This window comes from Engystomops pustulosus, chromosome 3 (genome assembly GCF_040894005.1).
Source record: "Engystomops pustulosus chromosome 3, aEngPut4.maternal, whole genome shotgun sequence".
Classification (NCBI taxonomy): Eukaryota; Metazoa; Chordata; class Amphibia; order Anura; family Leptodactylidae; genus Engystomops; species Engystomops pustulosus.
The window spans coordinates 218,244,232-218,266,712 of NC_092413.1; the positions used below are offsets into that span (position 1 = coordinate 218,244,232).

General features: G+C 40.4%; 1 protein-coding gene across 1 annotated transcript in view; it reads left to right on the top strand.

The window, feature by feature from the left end:
- The window catches only part of ELP3 (elongator acetyltransferase complex subunit 3), an 87,229-nt gene that overhangs the window by 17,679 nt on the left and 47,069 nt on the right, over nt 1–22,481 (top strand). The window contains exon 8 of the mRNA XM_072143844.1: nt 15,206–15,367. Coding sequence (XP_071999945.1) covers nt 15,206–15,367 — 162 coding nt within the window. The remainder of the gene's footprint in view (nt 1–15,205; nt 15,368–22,481) is intronic.

Genomic DNA, 22,481 nt, shown 5'->3' on the forward strand with positions numbered 1-22,481 from the left:
TATCATTTATCCACTTTGAACTGGCCCTTTAAATCTTGCTTCCTAAAACCATATGTAAATGAGCTGACAAAAAAGGCACTTTTTTTTGGCTAAGAAGAGTCATCCCATAAATCTGTAGGGTGACTGTCACTTCAGATTCTCCATAATGACTATCTCCTTGCTTCTGGTGTCATTTTAGAGAGGATATTATAATTTAGTTTTGTGCACTACAGTGACTGCTAGGACCCCCATAATCCAGAGAATGGGGATTCCGTTGTCTCTAAATGATGGGACTGACTGTGAGTGCCTGGGATAGCTGAGCACAGCGCTCGGCTATCTCCGGCATTCCCATAGAATACAAAGGAGTGAGAGGCCGAGCATGCACCCAAGCACAATCTGTTCTGTGCGCCGCGGGGCTTCTTTTTTTTGGGACCATCCCCTTTAAATACCACAACTCTCAGATAGCGCAGAGGCGATGGCACAGAGAAAGAGCACAGCAGTGTGAGGACACCCCAGTGCACTTGGAGGAGCTTCAGTCCTGGAAAGTTAATCTAACAACATAGATGTACAACCAAAAGAAAGGCAGGATTAACCCATTCACGCATCATAACAACAACGTACATCATGATGCAGTGGAGGGTGTTTGCAGGAGGGTTGTTGCTGGTAACCTGGGGCTGTGATCCTGAAGGGGTTAAACATGTCACCACAACTGCTTCCTAATACTGCCTTAAAGGTCAACATTTTTGACAAATGACAATTAAACTTGGGGCCAACCCCTTTAATGTGTTAGTCTGTACATTAACCCACTTTACCCTGGGCCCATCTGCTTCTGCCCCTTGTGTACCACATGTATATGTCATGATTGTATCAATACTCTGATATATGCAGCGTTGGAATAGCCCTTTAAGGGGCTCTTGAACTCTCCTCGGGAAACTTTCTGCCTCTGATTTGCCTTTGTTTCTCTTGACTCCGACCTCCCACAGTAAATTGCTATTTTGCCCCATCCGGATGGGCCGTCTGCTTATGATCCGCACAGCTGGACCTGCACTTACATAGAAAATTGCTGCCTGAATAATTGTAGCATTTAGCACAAACTATTTAATAATTCTCCGTGCCGCTTCTTTCATTGCATCTACATAAATGATGATTGACTGCGAGAGAAACACTCAGCCATTAAAGAACCAATTCAATGGAACATAAAGAGAAAGTAAAAGATAAAACAATAACATAAAGAGCAATGATGGCGAGTAGTGCCTACCCCCATAGATTATATGGTAACCAGTGCACTTACCTTCTATGACACTACCCCCTTCCCCCCACCCCCCAGGACAATAATACCATAAGTAGCATATTATGTACAAGAATATAACTACTATAATACTGCCCCTATGTACAAGAATATAACTACTATAATACTGCCCCCTATGTACAAGAATATAACTACTATAATACTGCCCCCTATGTACAAGAATATAACTACTATAATACTGCCCCCTATGCACAAGAATATAACTACTATAATACTGCCCCCTATGTACAAGAATATAACTACTATAATACTGCCTCCTATGTACAAGAATATAACTACTATAATACTGCCCCCTATGTACAGGAATATAACTACTATAATACTGCCCTCTATGTACAGGAATATAACTACTATAATACTGCTCCCTATGTACAAGAATATAACTACTATAATACTGCTCCCTATGTACAGGAATATAACTACTATAATACTGCCCCCTATGTACAGGAATATAACTACTATAATACTGCCCCCTATGTACAGGAATATAACTACTATAATACTGCCACCTATGTACAAGAATATAACTACTATAATACTGCCCCCTATGTACAGGAATATAACTACTATAATACTGCCCTCTATGTACAGGAATATAACTACTATAATACTGCTCCCTATGTACAAGAATATAACTACTATAATACTGCCCCCTATGTACAGGAATATAACTACTATAATACTGCTCCCTATGTACAAGAATATAACTACTATAACACTGCTCCCTATGTACAGGAATATAACTACTATAATACTGCCCCCTATGTACAGGAATATAACTACTATAATACTGCCCCCTATGTACAGGAATATAACTACTATAATACTGCCACCTATGTACAAGAATATAACTACTATAATACTGCCCCCTATGTACAGGAATATAACTACTATAATACTGCCCTCTATGTACAGGAATATAACTACTATAATACTGCTCCCTATGTACAAGAATATAACTACTATAATATATTCCTGTACATAGGGGGCAGTATTATAGTAGTTATATTCTTGTACATAGGGGGCAGTATTATAGTAGTTATATTCTTGTACATAGGGGGCAGTATTATAGTAGTTATATCCTTGTACATAGGGGGCAGTATTATAGTAGTTATATTCTTGTACATAGGGGGCAGTATTATAGTAGTTATATTCTTGTACATAGGGGGCAGTATTATAGTAGTTATATCCTTGTACATAGGGGGCAGTATTATAGTAGTTATATTCTTGTACATAGGGGGCAGTATTATAGTAGTTATATTCTTGTACATAGGGGGCAGTATTATAGTAGTTATATTCTTGTACATAGGGGGCAGTATTATAGTAGTTATATTCTTGTACATAGGGGGCAGTATTATAGTAGTTATATTCTTGTACATGGTTGGCAGTATTATAGTAGTTATATTCTTGTACATAGGGGGCAGTATTATAGTAGTTATATTCTTGTACATAGGGGGCAGTATTATAGTAGTTATATTCTTGTACATAGGGGGCAGTATTATAGTAGTTATATTCTTGTACATAGGGGGCAGTATTATAGTAGTTATATTCCTGTACATAGGGAGCAGTATTATAGTAGTTATATTCCTGTACATAGGGAGCAGTATTATAGTAGTTATATTACTGTACATAGGGGGCAGTATTATAGTAGTTATATTCTTGTACATAGGGAGCAGTATTATAGTAGTTATATTCTTGTACATAGGGAGCAGTATTATAGTAGTTATATTCCTGTACATAGGGAGCAGTATTATAGTAGTTATATTCCTGTACATAGGGAGCAGTATTATAGTAGTTATATTCCTGTACATAGGGGGCAGTATTATAGTAGTTATATTCTTGTACATAGGGGCAGTATTATAGTAGTTATATTCTTGTACATAGGGGGGCAGTATTATAGTAGTTATATTCTTGTACATGGTTGGCAGTATTATAGTAGTTATATTCTTGTACATAGGGGGCAGTATTATAGTAGTTATATTCTTGTACAAAGGGGGCAGTATTATAGTAGTTATATTCCTGTACATAGGGGGCAGTATTATAGTAGTTATATTCTTGTACATAGGGAGCAGTATTATAGTAGTTATATTCCTGTACATAGGGGGCAGTATTATAGTAGTTATATTCTTGTACATAGGGGCAGTATTATAGTAGTTATATTCTTGTACATAGGGGGGCAGTATTATAGTAGTTATATTCTTGTACATGGTTGGCAGTATTATAGTAGTTATATTCTTGTACATAGGGGGCAGTATTATAGTAGTTGTATTCTTGTACATAGGGGGCAGTATTATAGTAGTTATATTCTTGTACATAGGGGGCAGTATTATAGTAGTTATATTCTTGTACATAGGGGGCAGTATTATAGTAGTTATATTCCTGTACATAGGGAGCAGTATTATAGTAGTTATATTCCTGTACATAGGGGGCAGTAACTACTATAATACTGCTCCCTATGTACAGGAATATAACTACTATAATACTGCCCCCTATGTACAAGAATATAACTACTATAATACTGCCCCCTATGTACAAGAATATAACTACTATAATACTGCCCCCTATGTACAAGAATACAACTACTATAATACTGCCCCCTATGTACAAGAATATAACTACTATAATACTGCCAACCATGTACAAGAATATAACTACTATAATACTGCCCCCCTATGTACAAGAATATAACTACTATAATACTGCCCCTATGTACAAGAATATAACTACTATAATACTGCCCCCTATGTACAGGAATATAACTACTATAATACTGCTCCCTATGTACAAGAATATAACTACTATAATACTGCCCCCTATGTACAGGAATATAACTACTATAATACTGCCCCCTTTGTACAAGAATATAACTACTATAATACTGCCCCCTATGTACAAGAATAGAACTACTATAATACTGCCCCCTATGTACAGGAATATAACTACTATAATACTGCCCCCTTTGTACATGAATATAACTACTATAATACTGCCCCCTATGTACAAGAATATAACTACTATAATACTGCCAACCATGTACAAGAATATAACTACTATAATACTGCCCCCCTATGTACAAGAATATAACTACTATAATACTGCTCCCTATGTACAAGAATATAACTACTATAATACTGCCCCCTATGTACAGGAATATAACTACTATAATACTGCTCCCTATGTACAGGAATATAACTACTATAATACTGCTCCCTATGTACAGGAATATAACTACTATAATACTGCCCCCTATGTACAAGAATATAACTACTATAATACTGCCCCCTATGTACAAGAATATAACTACTATAATACTGCCCCCTATGTACAAGAATATAACTACTATAATACTGCCCCCTATGTACAAGAATATAACTACTATAATACTGCCAACCATGTACAAGAATATAACTACTATAATACTGCCAACCATGTACAAGAATATAACTACTATAATACTGCCCCCTATGTACAAGAATATAACTACTATAATACTGCCCCCTATGTACAAGAATATAACTACTATAATACTGCCCCCTATGTACAAGAATATAACTACTATAATACTGCCCCCTATGTACAAGGATATAACTACTATAATACTGCCCCCTATGTACAAGAATATAACTACTATAATACTGCCCCCTATGTACAAGAATATAACTACTATAATACTGCCCCCTATGTACAAGGATATAACTACTATAATACTGCCCCCTATGTACAAGGATATAACTACTATAATCCTGCCCCCTATGTACAGGAATATAACTACTATAATCCTGCCCCCTATGTACAGGAATATAACTACTATAATACTGCCCCCTATGTACAAGAATATAACTACTATAATACTGCCCCCTATGTACAAGAATATAACTACTATAATCCTGCCCCCTATGTACAGGAATATAACTACTATAATACTGCCCCCTATGTACAGGAATATAACTACTATAATACTGCCCCCTATGTACAGGAATATAACTACTATAATACTGCCCCCTATGTACAGGAATATAACTACTATAATACTGCCCCCTATGTACAGGAATATAACTACTATAATACTGCCCCCTATGTACAGGAATATAACTACTATAATACTGCCCCCTATGTACAGGAATATAACTACTATAATACTGCCCCCTATGTACAGGAATATAACTACTATACTACTGCCCCCTATGTACAGGAATATAACTACTATAATACTGCCCCCTATGTACAGGAATATAACTACTATAATACTGCCCCCTATGTACAGGAATATAACTACTATAATACTGCCCCCTATGTACAGGAATATAACTACTATAATACTGCCCCCTATGTACAGGAATATAACTACTATAATATTGCCCCCTATGTACAGGAATATAACTACTATAATACTGCCCCCTATGTACAGGAATATAACTACTATAATACTGCCCCCTATGTACAGGAATATAACTACTATAATACTGCCCCCTATGTACAGGAATATAACTACTATAATACTGCCCCCTATGTACAGGAATATAACTACTATAATACTGCCCCCTATGTACAGGAATATAACTACTATAATACTGCCCCCTATGTACAGGAATATAACTACTATAATACTGCCCCCTATGTACAGGAATATAACTACTATAATACTGCCCCCTATGTACAGGAATATAACTACTATAATACTGCCCCCTATGTACAGGAATATAACTACTATACTACTGCCCCCTATGTACAGGAATATAACTACTATAATACTGCCCCCTATGTACAGGAATATAACTACTATACTACTGCCCCCTATGTACAAGAATATAACTACTATACTACTGCCCCCTATGTACAGGAATATAACTACTATAATACTGCCACTATGTACAGGAATATAACTACTATAATACTGCCCCCTGTGTACAAGAATATAACTACTATAATACTGCCCTCTATGTACAGGAATATAACTACTATAATACTGCCACTATGTACAGGAATATAACTACTATAATACTTCCCCCTATGTACAGGAATATAACTACTATAATACTGCCCCCTGTGTACAAGAATATAACTACTATAATACTGCCCTCTAGGTACAGGAATATAACTACTATAATACTGCCACTATGTACAGGAATATAACTACTATAATACTTCCCCCTATGTACAGGAATATAACTACTATAATACTGCCCCCTGTGTACAAGAATATAACTACTATAATGCAAAATGGTGGGATAGAACAAAAGTGTAAGCTCACCTGTGGAAAATGAGTGGGTCGCTCCGAATAGATGCTGCTGTGCTCGCCGGGACTAACAAGCCTGGTCCGGTCCCAGGTAGGGTATGCAGGAATAAACAAGAGGAGAAAAGCGTCCTTCGGCACCAGCTTAAGTAAAAATCTTGAAAGTTTATTAGTATCAAAAAAGAGTGATTAAAAACGAAAACATAGTGAAAAAATAACAAAACATGATAAAAACATGTTTGTACAAACAGGACTGGGTGACGCGTTTCGGACCTTTACATTTTTAGCGGTCCTTACTCATACCTAACTACTATAATACTGCCCCCTATGTACAAGAATATAACTACTATAATACTGCCCCCTATGTACAAGAATATAACTAGTATAATACTGCCCCCTATGTACAGGAATATAACTACTATAATACTGCCCCCTATGTACAAGAATATAACTACTATAATACTGCCCCCTATGTACAGGAATATAACTACTATAATACTGCCCCCTATGTACAAGAATATAACTACTATAATACTGCCCCTATGTACAAGAATATAACTACTATAATACTGCCCCTATGTACAATAATATAACTACTATAATACTGCCCCTATGTACAGGAATATAACTACTATAATACTGTCCCCTATGTACAGGAATATAACTACTACAATACTGCCCCCTATGTACAAGAATATATCTACTATAATACTGCCCCTATGTACAAGAATATAACTACTATAATACTGCCCCCTATGTACAAGAATATAACTACTATAATACTGCCCCCTATGTACAAGAATATAACTAGTATAATACTGCCCCCTATGTACAGGAATATAACTACTATAATACTGACCCTATGTACAGGAATATAACTACTATAATACTGCCCCCTATGTACAGGAATATAACTACTATAATACTGCCCCCTATGTACAAGAATATAACTACTATAATACTGCCCCTATGTACAATAATATAACTACTATAATACTGCCCCTATGTACAGGAATATAACTACTATAATACTGTCCCCTATGTACAGGAATATAACTACTATAATACTGCCCCCTATGTACAAGAATATATCTACTATAATACTGCCCCTATGTACAAGAATATAACTACTATAATACTGCCCCCTATGTACAGGAATATAACTACTATAATACTGCCCCCTATGTAGAAGAATATAACTACTATAATACTGCCTCCTATGTACAAGAATATAACTACTATAATACTGACCCTATGTACAGGAATATAACTACTATAATACTGCCCCCTATGTACAAGAATATAACTACTATAATACTGCCCCCTATGTACAAGAATATAACTACTATAATACTGCCCCCTATGTACAAGAATATAACTACTATAATACTGTCCCCTATGTACAGGAATATAACTACTATAATACTGCCCCCTATGTACAAGAATATAACTACTATAATACTGCCCCCTATGTACAAGAATATAACTACTATAATACTGACCCTATGTACAGGAATATAACTACTATAATACTGCCCCCTATGTACAGGAATATAACTACTATAATACTGCCCCCTATGTACAAGAATATAACTACTATAATACTGTCCCCTATGTACAAGAATATAACTACAATAATACTGCCCCTATGTACAAGAATATAACTACTATAATACTGCCCCCTATGTACAAGAATATAACTACTATAATACTGTCCTTTATGTACAAGAATATAACTACTATAATACTGCCCCCTATGTACAAGAATATATCTACTATAATACTGCCCCCTATGTACAAGAATATAACTACTATAATACTGCCCCCTATGTACAAGAATATAACTACTATAATACTGCCCCCTATGTACAAGAATATAACTAGTATAATACTGCCCCCTATGTACAGGAATATAACTACTATAATACTGACCCTATGTACAGGAATATAACTACTATAATACTGCCCCCTATGTACAGGAATATAACTACTATAATACTGCCCCCTATGTACAAGAATATAACTACTATAATACTGTCCCCTATGTACAAGAATATAACTACAATAATACTGCCCCTATGTACAATAATATAACTACTATAATACTGCCCCTATGTACAAGAATATAACTACTATAATACTGCCCCCTATGTACAGGAATATAACTACTATAATACTGCCCCCTATGTACAAGAATATAACTACTATAATACTGCCTCCTATGTACAAGAATATAACTACTATAATACTGACCCTATGTACAGGAATATAACTACTATAATACTGCCCCCTATGTACAAGAATATAACTACTATAATACTGCCCCCTATGTACAAGAATATAACTACTATAATACTGCCCCCTATGTACAAGAATATAACTACTATAATACTGCCCCCTATGTACAAGAATATAACTACTATAATACTGCCCCCTATGTAGAGGAATATAACTACTATAATACTGCCCCTATGTACAGGAATATAACTACTATAATACTGCCCCCTATGTACAAGAATATAACTACTATAATACTGCCCCCTATGTACAAGAATATAACTACTATAATACTGCCCCCTATGTACAAGAATATAACTACTATAATACTGTCCCCTATGTACAGGAATATAACTACTATAATACTGCCCCCTATGTACAAGAATATAACTACTATAATACTGCCCCCTATGTACAAGAATATAACTACTATAATACTGTCCTTTATGTACAAGAATATAACTACTATAATACTGCCCCCTATGTACAAGAATATAACTACTATAATACTGCCCCCTATGTAGAGGAATATAACTACTATAATACTGCCCCTATGTACAGGAATATAACTACTATAATACTGCCCCCTATGTACAAGAATATAACTACTATAATACTGCCCCCTATGTACAAGAATATAACTACTATAATACTGCCCCCTATGTACAAGAATATAACTACTATAATACTGCCCCCTATGTACAGGAATATAACTACTATAATACTGCCCCCTATGTAGAGGAATAGAACTACCATTACATTTAACCTCTGTTGTACATGGAGGTTACTCCTTGGCTGCTCCCTGGGTCTTCCCTTTGCTGACCTCTTCCTTATCTCTGTAATTAGTTGCCTTTCCCTACATTAGATTTGATCTTGAGTAGAGGACGGCTCTGGTTCATTACACATGTGATGCACTGGTGATGGAGGAGAATTCTGTATTATTTGCAGGTTACTTGCTCGCACTACACCCAGTAGATGTGTGACTCGCTGTGATCTGCGCTGTGCCAGATGCTTAGCAGTCATTGTGGCGGGTTGTAACGTATAGTGGGGTCCTATGGATCTAAAAAGAATCTGAAGGGATCCAAAAGTCATACTTGCCCAAGAATAATATTAATGAAAAGTGCAGCTCCCCCCACAAAAAACAAGACCAGCTAATTTGCTGAAAATAATAAGAGATCAAAAATATAAAAAAAATGTAGTAGGTGATGCAATAGTTGTTAAAAAATAGTAGGTCTGTTTTTAGGAAAATAAATTACAAATTGGGGGCAACCATAATTTTACACACCCATTGAGTGAAAGTAGGTCTTAATTTTAACCCTTTAACGCCTTGTGATGTATTGGTATGTGACAAGTTCGTTAATGGATCATGGAGAGGATTCATGGGCTGAGCCCTCTCCTTACAAGCAGGGTGTTTGCTGCAGATTACAGCGAACACCCACCAGTAACACTTTTGCGGCTCTAAACCCTCTGACTGTTGTTGGCAGCTGGAGGTAGCAGAGCGCTGTGCTCAGCTGTCCCCGGCTCCCACATAATAAGTGAATGAAGTGTCCGGGCACGTGCTCGCCCTGCCGCTCCACCCACCAGTGATGACGCCATCTTCATTCTCTGGATTGCGGAGAGGGTCTGACTCCCCACCTGTTAGTACAGTGCTGTGAAGCTGCTGACGGGTTTCCTTTAAGAGAGCTGGAGAATTCTCCCAGCCGAGTACAAACACCTTCTCCTAATGATAGAAAAGTGCTGTGTGCGTGGGAGGCCACTCCAAGAACATACTCCTTGTAATCTATAAAAAATAAAAAGATATAATTAGTTTTATTAAGCGCCGGCAATTTGTCCGAGATCTGCGGCTGCCAGACGAGTTATTGATGAGAGAGAAAAAAATCTGCAATTGAACCCGGAGTAAAAAGCTTCATCTGTAACAGCCGAGCGAGCGAGCGCGGAGCCGAGCGCTGCCTCCCCATCCTGCACCCAGGGCTCAGCCGCCTCATGTATGCAAATCAGCGCCCAGCGCATCATCCACGCCTGCACTTCTGATACATTTCATCTTTATCAAAATATGCCGAACATTCCAAATTAAAGAACTCCCCATCCCCATAAGATACTTAAGGGGACACTCTACTACTATTACTATAATTACTGCTAACTAATACTATTACTACTACTATTAGTACCACTACTATTACTACTACTACTATTAGTACCACTACTATTACTACTACTACTATTAGTACCACTACTATTACTACTACTACTATAACTATTATTACTGCTAACTACTACTATTACTACTACTATTAGTACCACTACTATTACTACTGCTACTATTATTGCTACCAACTATTACTACAACTACCACTACTAATACTAGCTTAACTATTTCTAGCACTACTATTACTACTAATAATACTACTATTACTAGCACTACTATTACTACTAATAATACTACTATTTCTAGCACTACTATTACTACTAATAATACTACTACTATTACTACTACTTTTACTACTAATATTACTTTTACTAGCACTAGTTTTACTACTATTACTAGCACTACTATTACTACTGTTACTACAACTACTACTTTTACTACTACTAATATCACTAGCACTACTTGTACTGTTACTAATAATATTACTATTACTACTACTAATATTACTATTACTAGCACTACTATTACTACTACTACTTTTACTACTAATATTACTTCTAATATTACTATTACGAGCACTAGTTTTACTACTATTACTAGCACTACTACTACTTTTACTATTACTACCTCTAGTATTACTACTTCTACTAATAATAATGATAATAATAATAATATACTACCAGGCCCCTCAGGTTGGTAATATTTCACATAAAATTAAGGAGTTCTAGAAAGGACATTACTTGCCCCACCTGATGAGGCTGGGAGTTTCGTGGGGTAAAATTCCTTCAAGGTATTATTTTACCTGATACACCCTTGTCTGTACTGATAAAGTGCTTTAGCAGCAGGGTGGTCCTGCCTCCGGTAACAGTTTTTATGGAGATCTATGTTCCGGCAATCTGGGGCATCAAACCCTTTATGTTTGGGCTGCAGCACATAGAACGGGGGTGCACAGAGGGGGAATGGATTTTAGACTTAAGATCTGTAAAAATTGTGCTTAGACTTCCATCTGTGAGAGAGGGGAGAGAGCTCCAGGATTCCTAAGCTAAACATCTGTGAATCAAAACAAAAATGATTTGGTGAAGGAATGTGAATTTTTATTTAGGGTGGATTTCACCTCCTCCCCAAGACTAAGTGTGTGCCATGGGGAGCTGCACACAGAGCCATGTGTTTTGGAAAAGTGTTGTTAGTCTTAAGTATGTAGACTTCCAAGAGATTCTGATTCTGCAGCACGGAGGTGCTCTGGTAACGCCCCCAGAGCCCTTAAATCTCATTAACATAATTTAAAACATTGATTTTAGAAGAAAGGAGGCCATGGATAACACAGATAAGAATATTACCACAGTCCCGGTGCCTGGATCTATGTGTTCTGTCCCTGGTTTATCAGGATGGGCTTTGATGTTAGATTTCCTTTAAGTTGCATATGTGTCCAGGTGGATCATAGTAGTTGCTTGTTTGTCCAGCATGTAGTATGTATGTGTGCACTGTGTACTTGCTGCAGTATTTTTGTTTTCCGTTCCCTCCCTGTACACTGCGCAGGGCTGGCGTCCGCTGACTCCTGCTCATCTTTAGTATTTTTGTGCCTCGTCTTTCATAGTCTTGTTCTGTTCTAATTCTATAAAGAATTTGTAACATAAATACTTCTGAATCATCACCTTAGAAAGATTAAAAAGAAGGATTTACCCTGGGGATAGAAACCCTTCCCGTGCAGCAGAAGCAGCGCCGCGTCATCCGTGTGTTGTGACCGTCACAGACTTTTCAATGAAGAGGTTTTCATTTTCTTTGTGTAAATTGTAAGGAGATGAATGGACACATGTCCTGTGCTGCTGTGTGATAGCATAAAGGGGAACCCCGGGGGCACAAGACATTATGGAAGCAATGATACTATGTGATCTGTCATCAATACATCAATGCATGGCAAGCGCCCAGCTACCGCAATATACACAGCGGTACAGAGGGCCCTGCACAGCCCAGTATTATAGTAGTTATATTACTTTACATAGAGGGCAGTATTATAGTACTTATATTCTTGTACATAGGGGGTAGTATTATAGTAGTTATATTACTTTACATAGAGGGCAGTATTATAGTACTTATATTCTTGTACATAGGGGGCAGTATTATAGTAGTTATATTCTTGTACATAGGGGCAGTATTATAGTAGTTATATTCCTGTACATAGGGGGCAGTATTATAGTAGTTATATTCTTGTACATAGGGGGCAGTATTATAGTAGTTATATTCCTGCACATAGGGGGCAGTATTATAGTAGTTATATTCTTGTACATAGGGGGCAGTATTATAGTAGTTATATTCCTGTACATAGGGGGCAGTATTATAGTAGTTATATTCCTGTACATAGGGGGCAGTATTATAGTAGTTATATTCTTATACATAGGGGGCAGTATTATAGTAGTTATATTCCTGTACATAGGGGGCAGTATTATAGTAGTTATATTCTTATACATAGGGGGGCAGTATTATAGTAGTTATATTCCTGTACATAGGGGGCAGTATTATAGTAGTTATATTCTTGTACATAGGGGGCAGTATTATAGTAGTTATATTCTTGTACATAGGGGGCAGTATTATAGTAATATTCCTGTACATAGGGGGCAGTATTATAGTAGTTATATTCTTGTACATAGGGGGCAGTATTATAGTAGTTATATTCCTGCACATAGGGGGCAGTATTATAGTAGTTATATTCTTGTACATAGGGGCAGTATTATAGTAGTTATATTCCTGTACATAGGGGGCAGTATTATAGTAGTTATATTCCTGTACATAGGGGGCAGTATTTAGTAGTTATATTCCTGTACATAGGGGGCAGTATTATAGTAGTTATATTCCTGTACATAGGGGGCAGTATTATAGTAGTTATATTCCTGTACATAGGGGGCAGTATTATAGTAGTTATATTCCTGTACATAGGGGGCAGTATTATAGTAGTTATATTCCTGTACATAGGGGGCAGTATTATAGTAGTTATATTCCTGTACATAGGGGGCAGTATTATAGTAGTTATATTCCTGTACATAGGGGGCAGTATTATAGTAGTTATATTCCTGTACATAGGGGGCAGTATTATAGTAGTTATATTCTTGTACATAGGGGGCAGTATTATAGTAGTTATATTCTTGTACATAGGGGGCAGTATTATAGTAGTTATATTCTTGTACATAGGGGGCAGTATTATAGTAGTTATATTCCTGTACATAGGGGGCAGTATTATAGTAGTTATATTCCTGTACATAGGGGGCAGTATTATAGTAGTTATATTCTTGTACATAGGGGCAGTATTATAGTAGTTATATTCTTGTACATAAAGGACAGTATTATAGTAGTTATATTCTTGTACATAGGGGCAGTATTATAGTAGTTATATTCTTGTACATAGGGGGCAGTATTATAGTAGTTCTATTCCTGTACATAGGGGGCAGTATTATAGTAGTTCTATTCTTGTACATAGGGGGCAGTATTATAGTAGTTATATTCTTGTACATAGGGGGCAGTATTATAGTAGTTATATTCTTGTACATAGGGAGCAGTATTATAGTAGTTATATTCTTGTACATAGGGGGCAGTATTATAGTAGTTATATTCTTGTACATAGAGGGCAGTATTATAGTAGATATATTCTTGTACATAGGGAGCAGTATTATAGTAGTTATATTCCTGTACATAGGGATCAGTATTATAGTAGTTATATTCTTGTACATAGGGGGCAGTATTATAGTAGTTATATTCCTGTACATAGGGGGCAGTATTATAGTAGTTATATTCCTGTACATAGGGATCAGTATTATAGTAGTTATATTCTTGTACATAGGGGGCAGTATTATAGTAGTTATATTCCTGTACATAGGGATCAGTATTATAGTAGTTATATTCTTGTACATAGGGGCAGTATTATAGTAGTTATATTCCTGTACATAGGGGGCAGTATTATAATAGTTATATTCCTGTACATAGGGGGCAGTATTATAGTAGTTATATTCTTGTACATAGGGGGCAGTATTATAGTAGTTATATTCTTGTACATAGGGGGCAGTATTATAGTAGTTATATTCTTGTACATAGGGGGCAGTATTATAGTAGTTATATTCTTGTACATAGGGGCAGTATTATAGTAGTTATATTTTTGTACATATTCCCAGTCATGTATCATAGGAGTCTGGGTGTGGGGGGGCATAGGCACTTGTCTAGTGTTACTTTCCTTTTACTCTTATTGCTTTAATTGACACTTTTATTGTTTCCTCAGATATTCTGAAAGGAGTAACACAAAGTGTGTGGGAATCACCATTGAGACCCGGCCGGATTACTGCCTGAAGCGGCATCTGAGTGACATGTTGTCCTATGGCTGCACCCGGCTGGAGATCGGGGTGCAGAGTGTGTTTGAGGATGTAGCCAGAGATACCAACCGGTAAGTCATGAGCCGTTGTTGAGTTTTTACAGTTACAGTAATAACTTTTCCTATTGTCCTGTCCTCTGAAATACCAGTGACGATAACATTTTGCACTTGCAAGGGTGACAATTAAACAATTCATGCTGCAAGAAGTGTGGACTCATAACATCATCTAACGATTACTGGGAAAGAAATTTATCCTGTTTTTCTGCAATTACGGACTTCACTTGTGACTTAGAACCAGGTGTGCACCAGCCATGCTGCAAGTTGAGCCTCATGCCTCAGGCAGCACCCCCCTCAAAATAATGCGGGGGGCAGGATCAGGGTGCGGTTATCTGCTACAAAGCTGCATCTGTCACTCAAAAATAGTGTCTCTTCATATCCAATGACACATCATGGCGAAACTTCTTACTAAAATAAAATAACCAGCAGCGGGTGTAGGTTCACCTTGTGTAGAACGGTTGATGTCTTAGTGGCCACTGAGGTTACCCAATGGGATGGGCCGGTTGGGCGTTCCTGGGCTGGAGCAGACAGTCCCGCTTATCATATTATTGTGCTTTGCTTGTCCATGCATCCAGCAGAGATTTAGACGTCCTCCACCCAACTCCATAAAACTTCTTTGCTGACGCGGAGAGTTTCCGTAATGTGAAGGTTTTAGAATAAGCTTCTCGCGAGTCCACAAAGTGCGAGCAAGCGATTGAGTGGGCGGAAGAAGATGGGAGATAACCGTCCTGCCAAGGTGCGGGATCAGCGCAATCAATAAATCCTTTAGCTGTAAGACTTCGTAATCTTGGCTTTCCTTGACCTCTATTATATTGCTGCCTGTCCTTGTCACCGACAACAGCAGAGCCGGCAACGCTCTCCGGACGGACGGGGAAGAAATTCTGCAGTACGGGTGAGCGAATGTGGAGAATCCACCTTAATGGTTAATGTGTATCGCCAGTATCGGATGAAGAAGAGCCTCAGAAGAGGCCAAGGACTCTACATCTCTCACCTAAACCTGTGGGACCTCCTCCAGATCATCGTGGCACGGGGACTTGATAACCTTAGGGTAACCCTGACGCAGGTCCCTGTGTGGCTGCACAAATTTCGGAAGAAATATCAATACAATATCAACTTTTTCTAACAATGCTCCCTTTCTCCAAGTTATGGAAGTATGGTAAAGGTGAAGGTCCTTAAGCCCAACTAATTGTCCTACAGTGAAGATCCTGAAGAAGTGAAAAAATTCACAAGGCCGATGACAATAATTTTTTTTTTTTTGCAGTTTCTTGAATAGTTTTAGTTGGGCAACCCCCAATCTCAGTCTCTCTCCTGCTGGCCATTCTTCCATTAAGGACGTAGAACCAGGGCTGCACCAGTTGAGCCTCTTGCCACAGGCAGCACCCTCCTCAGCAAAATTGGGGGCAAGATCAGGGGTGCAGTAATCTCCTATATAGCAGCACCTGGCACTTAGAAATAGTGTCCCCTGTAAGTCTAGACAGTGGGTGCGGGTCCCATCTCTCCTGCTTCCATCCTGTAAGAACTTTCTAAGGACCCTTATTATACAAAGTAACATCTCCATCAGATAATAAGCCTCTGCTTTATACAGTAATTGATGCCTCGGTGTATGGACCCCGGAGGAATGTGGCCCTGGTGTCCTCTCCCCCCCGGCTGCTTTGTTCCGAAGAAATAATAAAAGTTTATCGTGAGCACATAAGAGGCACTTACTTATCTGCCGGGAAAGTGGATTATCCCGTCTATTAGTTATCCATTCATTACATCTGGCCAAAAAAAATCTGGATAATAGATGGGGCGCCATTGTCCGCCCCCCTCTGATACATACATCTCATGAATGTCAAGCACCCCTTACCGATACTGAAGAGGAGACCAGAAGAGACGCTTCCTCGTTGGCCGATGGATCTTCTCCTGACCTGTTGGAGAGGGCACCTGGTGATAAGTGCGGATACTTTGTATAGAGGATAATAAAGCTAAATGTTTAATACAACTTCCATTACACAAATAGATTCAGCCCAAAATAGATGCAATTAATTTAAGAAAAATCTTAAATGAACGATTTCCCAGGTTTGCGTAAGGTCGGAAGAACACAAATTCATTTCACCATTGTCTCCTCTGCAGTTAAGAGTCGGTGGCGGGAGACGGGTTACTACAATGTCTCCCATACACTGCACACAGCGAGGAGAATCTGCTCCATAAGTCTCTCACCCAGCAGCTCTAGCACATAATGATGAGACCGAGCGCCCAAAATGCAACCCGGAGCCGAATTCTAATGTCCGTAAAGCAGTAACTTATTACTTCCTGCCCTGCCAAAACCTGCAACAATATTAGCATCTGAGTACACCGATACCCCTGAAAGAAGGAAGGGAAATGCAGGTTATGATTGGAGCTTCTCCAGGGATCCCCCAAACAGCAAAAATTAGTGGGATCTCGCTCTGCTTGCAATTTCAGGATGTGTCACTCTAAAAGACCACGGAGTACATTCTGGATTTCTGTGGACTGCAGGAAAAGGCATAGCATGCTGCCAGGAGAACTTATCCTGTACTGATCCTGAGTTACATCCTGTATTATACTCCAGAGCTGCACTCACTATTCTGCTGCTGGTGCAGTCACTCTGCACATACATGACATTACTTATCCTGTACTGATCCTGAGTTACATCCTGTATTATACCCCAGAGCTGCACTCACTATTCTGCTGCTGGTGCAGTCACTGTGTACATACATGACATTACTTATCCTGTACTGATCCTGAGTTACATCCTGTATTATACCCCAGAGCTGCACTCACTATTCTGCTGCTGGTGCAGTCACTGTGTACATACATGACATTACTTATCCTGTACTGATCCTGAGTTACAGCCTGTATTATACTGCAGAGCTGCACTCACTATTCTGCTGCTGGTGCAGTCACTGTGTACATACATGACATTACTTATCCTGTACTGATCCTGAGTTACATCCTGTATTATACCCCAGAGCTGCACTCACTATTCTGCTGCTGGTGCAGTCACTGTGTACATACATGACATTACTTATCCTGTACTGATCCTGAGTTACATCCTGTATTATACCCCAGAGCTGCACTCACTATTCTGCTGCTGGTGCAGTCACTGTGTACATACATGACATTACTTATCCTGTACTGATCCTGAGTTACATCCTGTAGATCTTTTATTTTATATAAAAGTAAAAAACATAACAATACAAAAACATAATATACAATACATACAAATTCTTACCTGCTGGTCCAGCCACATTCACACCTAGTAAAAACAATAACTTAAAATACACCGAAATGAATGAACACCAAATACCACAACCCCCACCCAACCGATTATCACAACCTAAACCAAACCAATAAACAATAAGACAAGCCACACCCACAAATAAAACATAAATGACTATAAATATACATAAACCCACCCCACACCCTCTAATAACAAACCACCCCACACAGATCACATCCCACACCCATTTTTTTTTTTTTTTTTTTTTTTTAATATATAATAACAAATACACACAACACTACACTAAACTAAATCCCTCGCCCGCACCCTCCCCTTCCCCCCAGACACTGGTCTAACGTCCAAAGTTTGCGTTAAGTAGTCCAGACCAGTGTCCAGGGTCAGTTCATAAGTCCCACCACCATCACCCCCCTCCCAACCTAACACTATGTCCCAAACCCAACTATATACAATATATACAGTAATTACAACATAACATAAAGAAAACAGAATACAAATAAAGTCTAAACAACATCAATCAAAACCACATAAAGCCCAGGTTCGGCGCCTGCAAGCCCAACATCACTATAACCTCAGATACAAAACAAAAATCTACAGTGCAGCTTCAGCCCAACACCAGGAGCGGAGATGACAGACTAAGGGACACTAAAGGAGAACCCCCTCCAAAGGAGAGAGGCCCTCCCCGTGCCCAGCCTCTCATACTCCAGAGAGCGCACCTTCACCAGGTCACCCAAAATGTTCCTAACCACCTCATCCACTGGGAGGATTTTACGCTGCGTCGACACTAAACACCGTGCGTTCCACGTGTGGTACCTGACCACTAGACTAACTAAGAATAACGTGCAGCGGTCCCGGCCACCCAGGCCTCTGAATGCTCCATAGGCCCACTCCGCATAGGAGAGACCGGCCAACCCGGGCCAATGGATGGAAGCGCCCACCCGGTTGTACACCTCTGTGTTAAAGGGGCACTGAAGCAGGAAGTGGTCCATGCTCTCCAGCAGACCACCGCACTCCTCCCGGGGACAACCCCTTTCCTCAGAGCTCCTACACTTCAGATTGTCCCTCACACACAGCTTTCCATGGAAGCAGCGCCAAGTCACGTCCCAAAACTTCAAGGGGATCCTGATGGAATTCAATAAACTCAAACCCACCCTCAGATCCCGACTTGGGCAATCCCTGAGGGCCAGAGGCTTCTGGAAATGGGTCAACAGAACCCTTTGGTCAAGGATTTTCCTCGACATGGTCCTGATCTCCCACATTCCCAGACCCCACCGGCGAATCACCTTCAGAACCGGGGTAGCGTAAGCCGGAAGATGCCCATGCGGTGTACGGAGATCCTTCACTTGTCCTCCTGTCTCCCATTCCTGGAAGAAAGGCCGAAACCATCCCCTGCAGGAGTATACCCACGGAGGAGCCCTCTCTTTCCAGAGGTTTGCGATATTGATCTTAAGAAAGGTATTCACTAGGAACACCACAGGGTTGACCATACACAACCCTCCTTGTCTCCTCGTGCGGTAAGTAACCTCCCTCTTGATAAGGTTCAGCCTATTCCCCCATAACAGCTGGAAGAACAGACTGTAGACCCGAGTCCAGAGGGGTTCTGGCAACATGCACACACTGCCCAGATAAATCAGTAACGGGAGCAGGTAAGTTTTGATCAGATTAACCCTTTCTCTGAGGGTCAAAGACCAACCCTTCCACTGGTCCACCCTCTGAGCGGCGATCTTAAGCCTGCCGTCCCAGTTTTGCATGGGGTAATCCCCCTGGCCGAATTCGATGCCGAGAACTTTGGCGGAGTCCTGGGGCCCTGGAAAAGTGTCCGGGAGATCAAAGCCTGGACCTCCCTCTCCCAGCCAGAGACTCTCACACTTATCCCGGTTGATCTTGGACCCAGAAACCTCTGAGTAGCGGTCAACCTCTGACATCACCCATTGCGCCTCCCCTCCCGAGGACACGAAAACGGTGACATCATCAGCATACGCTACCACCCTTAGAGTGGCTTCCGGTGCTGCCCGATCCATCCCGACTCCCACCAACGGCCCACGATCAACCCTCCTAAGGAATGGGTCAATCGCGAACACGTATAAAAGTGGGCTCAGAGGACAACCCTGGCGAACACCAGACCCGACCTCAAAAGAGCGGCCAATCCAACCGTTCACAAGCGGGAAACTCTCTGCCCCTGCGTACAAAACTTTCAGCCAATTGACAAACTCCCCCGGCAGGCCATACCTCAGAAGGACAGACCAGAGGTACTCGTGGTTAACCCGATCAAACGCTTTTGCCTGATCCAAGGACAGCAAGTACCCCTTCCAGTTACCAGCCCTGCCCTGCTCCACTGCCTCCCGGACACAAAGCACAGCACTAAATGTACTGCGGCCTGGAACAGAGCAGTGCTGGGTCCCCGAAAGGAGCCGGGGCGCAAACTGCACCAGCCGATTAAACAGCACCTTTGCCAAAACCTTTCTGTCCGTATTGAGAAGCGCTATGGGACGCCAGTTCTCAACACGAGATCGGTCCTTACCCTTTGACAGGATGATCAGGGCTGACCTCCTCATTGACTTCGGCAGAGCGCCCGAGGAAAGACACTCATTGAATACCTCAGTCAAGAGGGGAACCAAGGCGTCCTTAAAGGTCTTATAAAACTCAGATGTTAAGCCATCCGGGCCTGGCGATTTCTTGAGGGCGAGCCCTTCAATCGCCCGGCTGACTTCCTCTTCCCTGATCATCTCTGTCAAAACATCAAGAGAGGGGTCTACTCCTGGCTCAGGGACAGTTTCAGCCAGGAAACCCGACATCACATCCCGATCTAGATCCTTCCTGCCCAAGAGGTGCGAGTAGAAGGATCTGACGACCTCCAGGATCCCTGATCTGGACCTTTTCAGGGATCCCGTACTGTCAACCAGTCCCGTGACAACTTTACCATTCACTGACATCTTGCAGTTTCTGTAAGGGTCGGGCGAGCGGTATTTCCCGTAATCCCTCTCAAAAACCAAAGATGCGTGCCTATCGTACTGACACCTCTTCAGCAAGGATTTCACGCTGGAGATGTCCTCACGACTACCTCCAGTCGAGACGAGATGCTCGAGCTTCCTCCTCAGGCCCTGATACAGGCGGTACCTGTCCAGGCTCCTGAGGCTCGAGAGCTGGCGGAAGAATCTCGCCACCCTTTTCTTGAGCATCTCCCACCACTCTGACTTACTGCTACAAAGGCCCAGCAATGGTACCTGGCTCTGAAGAAAGTCCTCAAAGGATTGTCTTATCTCTGCTTCTTCCAGGAGAGACGAATTGAGCTTCCAGTAGCCTCTTCCCATCCGGGGGGTCTCTGTAACATTCAGAGAAAACAAAATTAAACAGTGGTCGGAGAACTCCACCTCAACAACGGACACTGCTGAAGAGATGGCTTCCTCCTTTAAATAAAACCTGTCTATTCTAGACCTGCAGCTACCCCTATAATAGGTGAACCCCGCGTGGCCTGGGGTGTGCCGGATGTGGACATCCACCAGGCGAGCCTCACTAGCTATGCTATTAAGAGCGACGCTATCATAAGTCAGCTTGTCTCTGGAACCTCCCCTATCCTGGGACCTCGTGACAGCATTGAAGTCCCCTCCAAAGACCACCTGCCGACTTGTAAAAAGGTAGGGCTTGATCCTCATAAAGAGACACTTCCTGTCCCACTTGGACTGGGGACCATAGATGTTAATAAGACGAAGTTCTTGTCCCTTCATGAGGACATCCAGGATCAGGCACCTCCCCATTTCTAACTCAATAACTCGTCGGCATTCTACCGGTGCGGTAAAAAGTACCGCCACTCCGCTATACGGCTCGGCCGCAAGAGACCAATAGGAAGGCCCGTGTCTCCATTCCCTCTTAGCTTTAAACACGGCCGCCAAA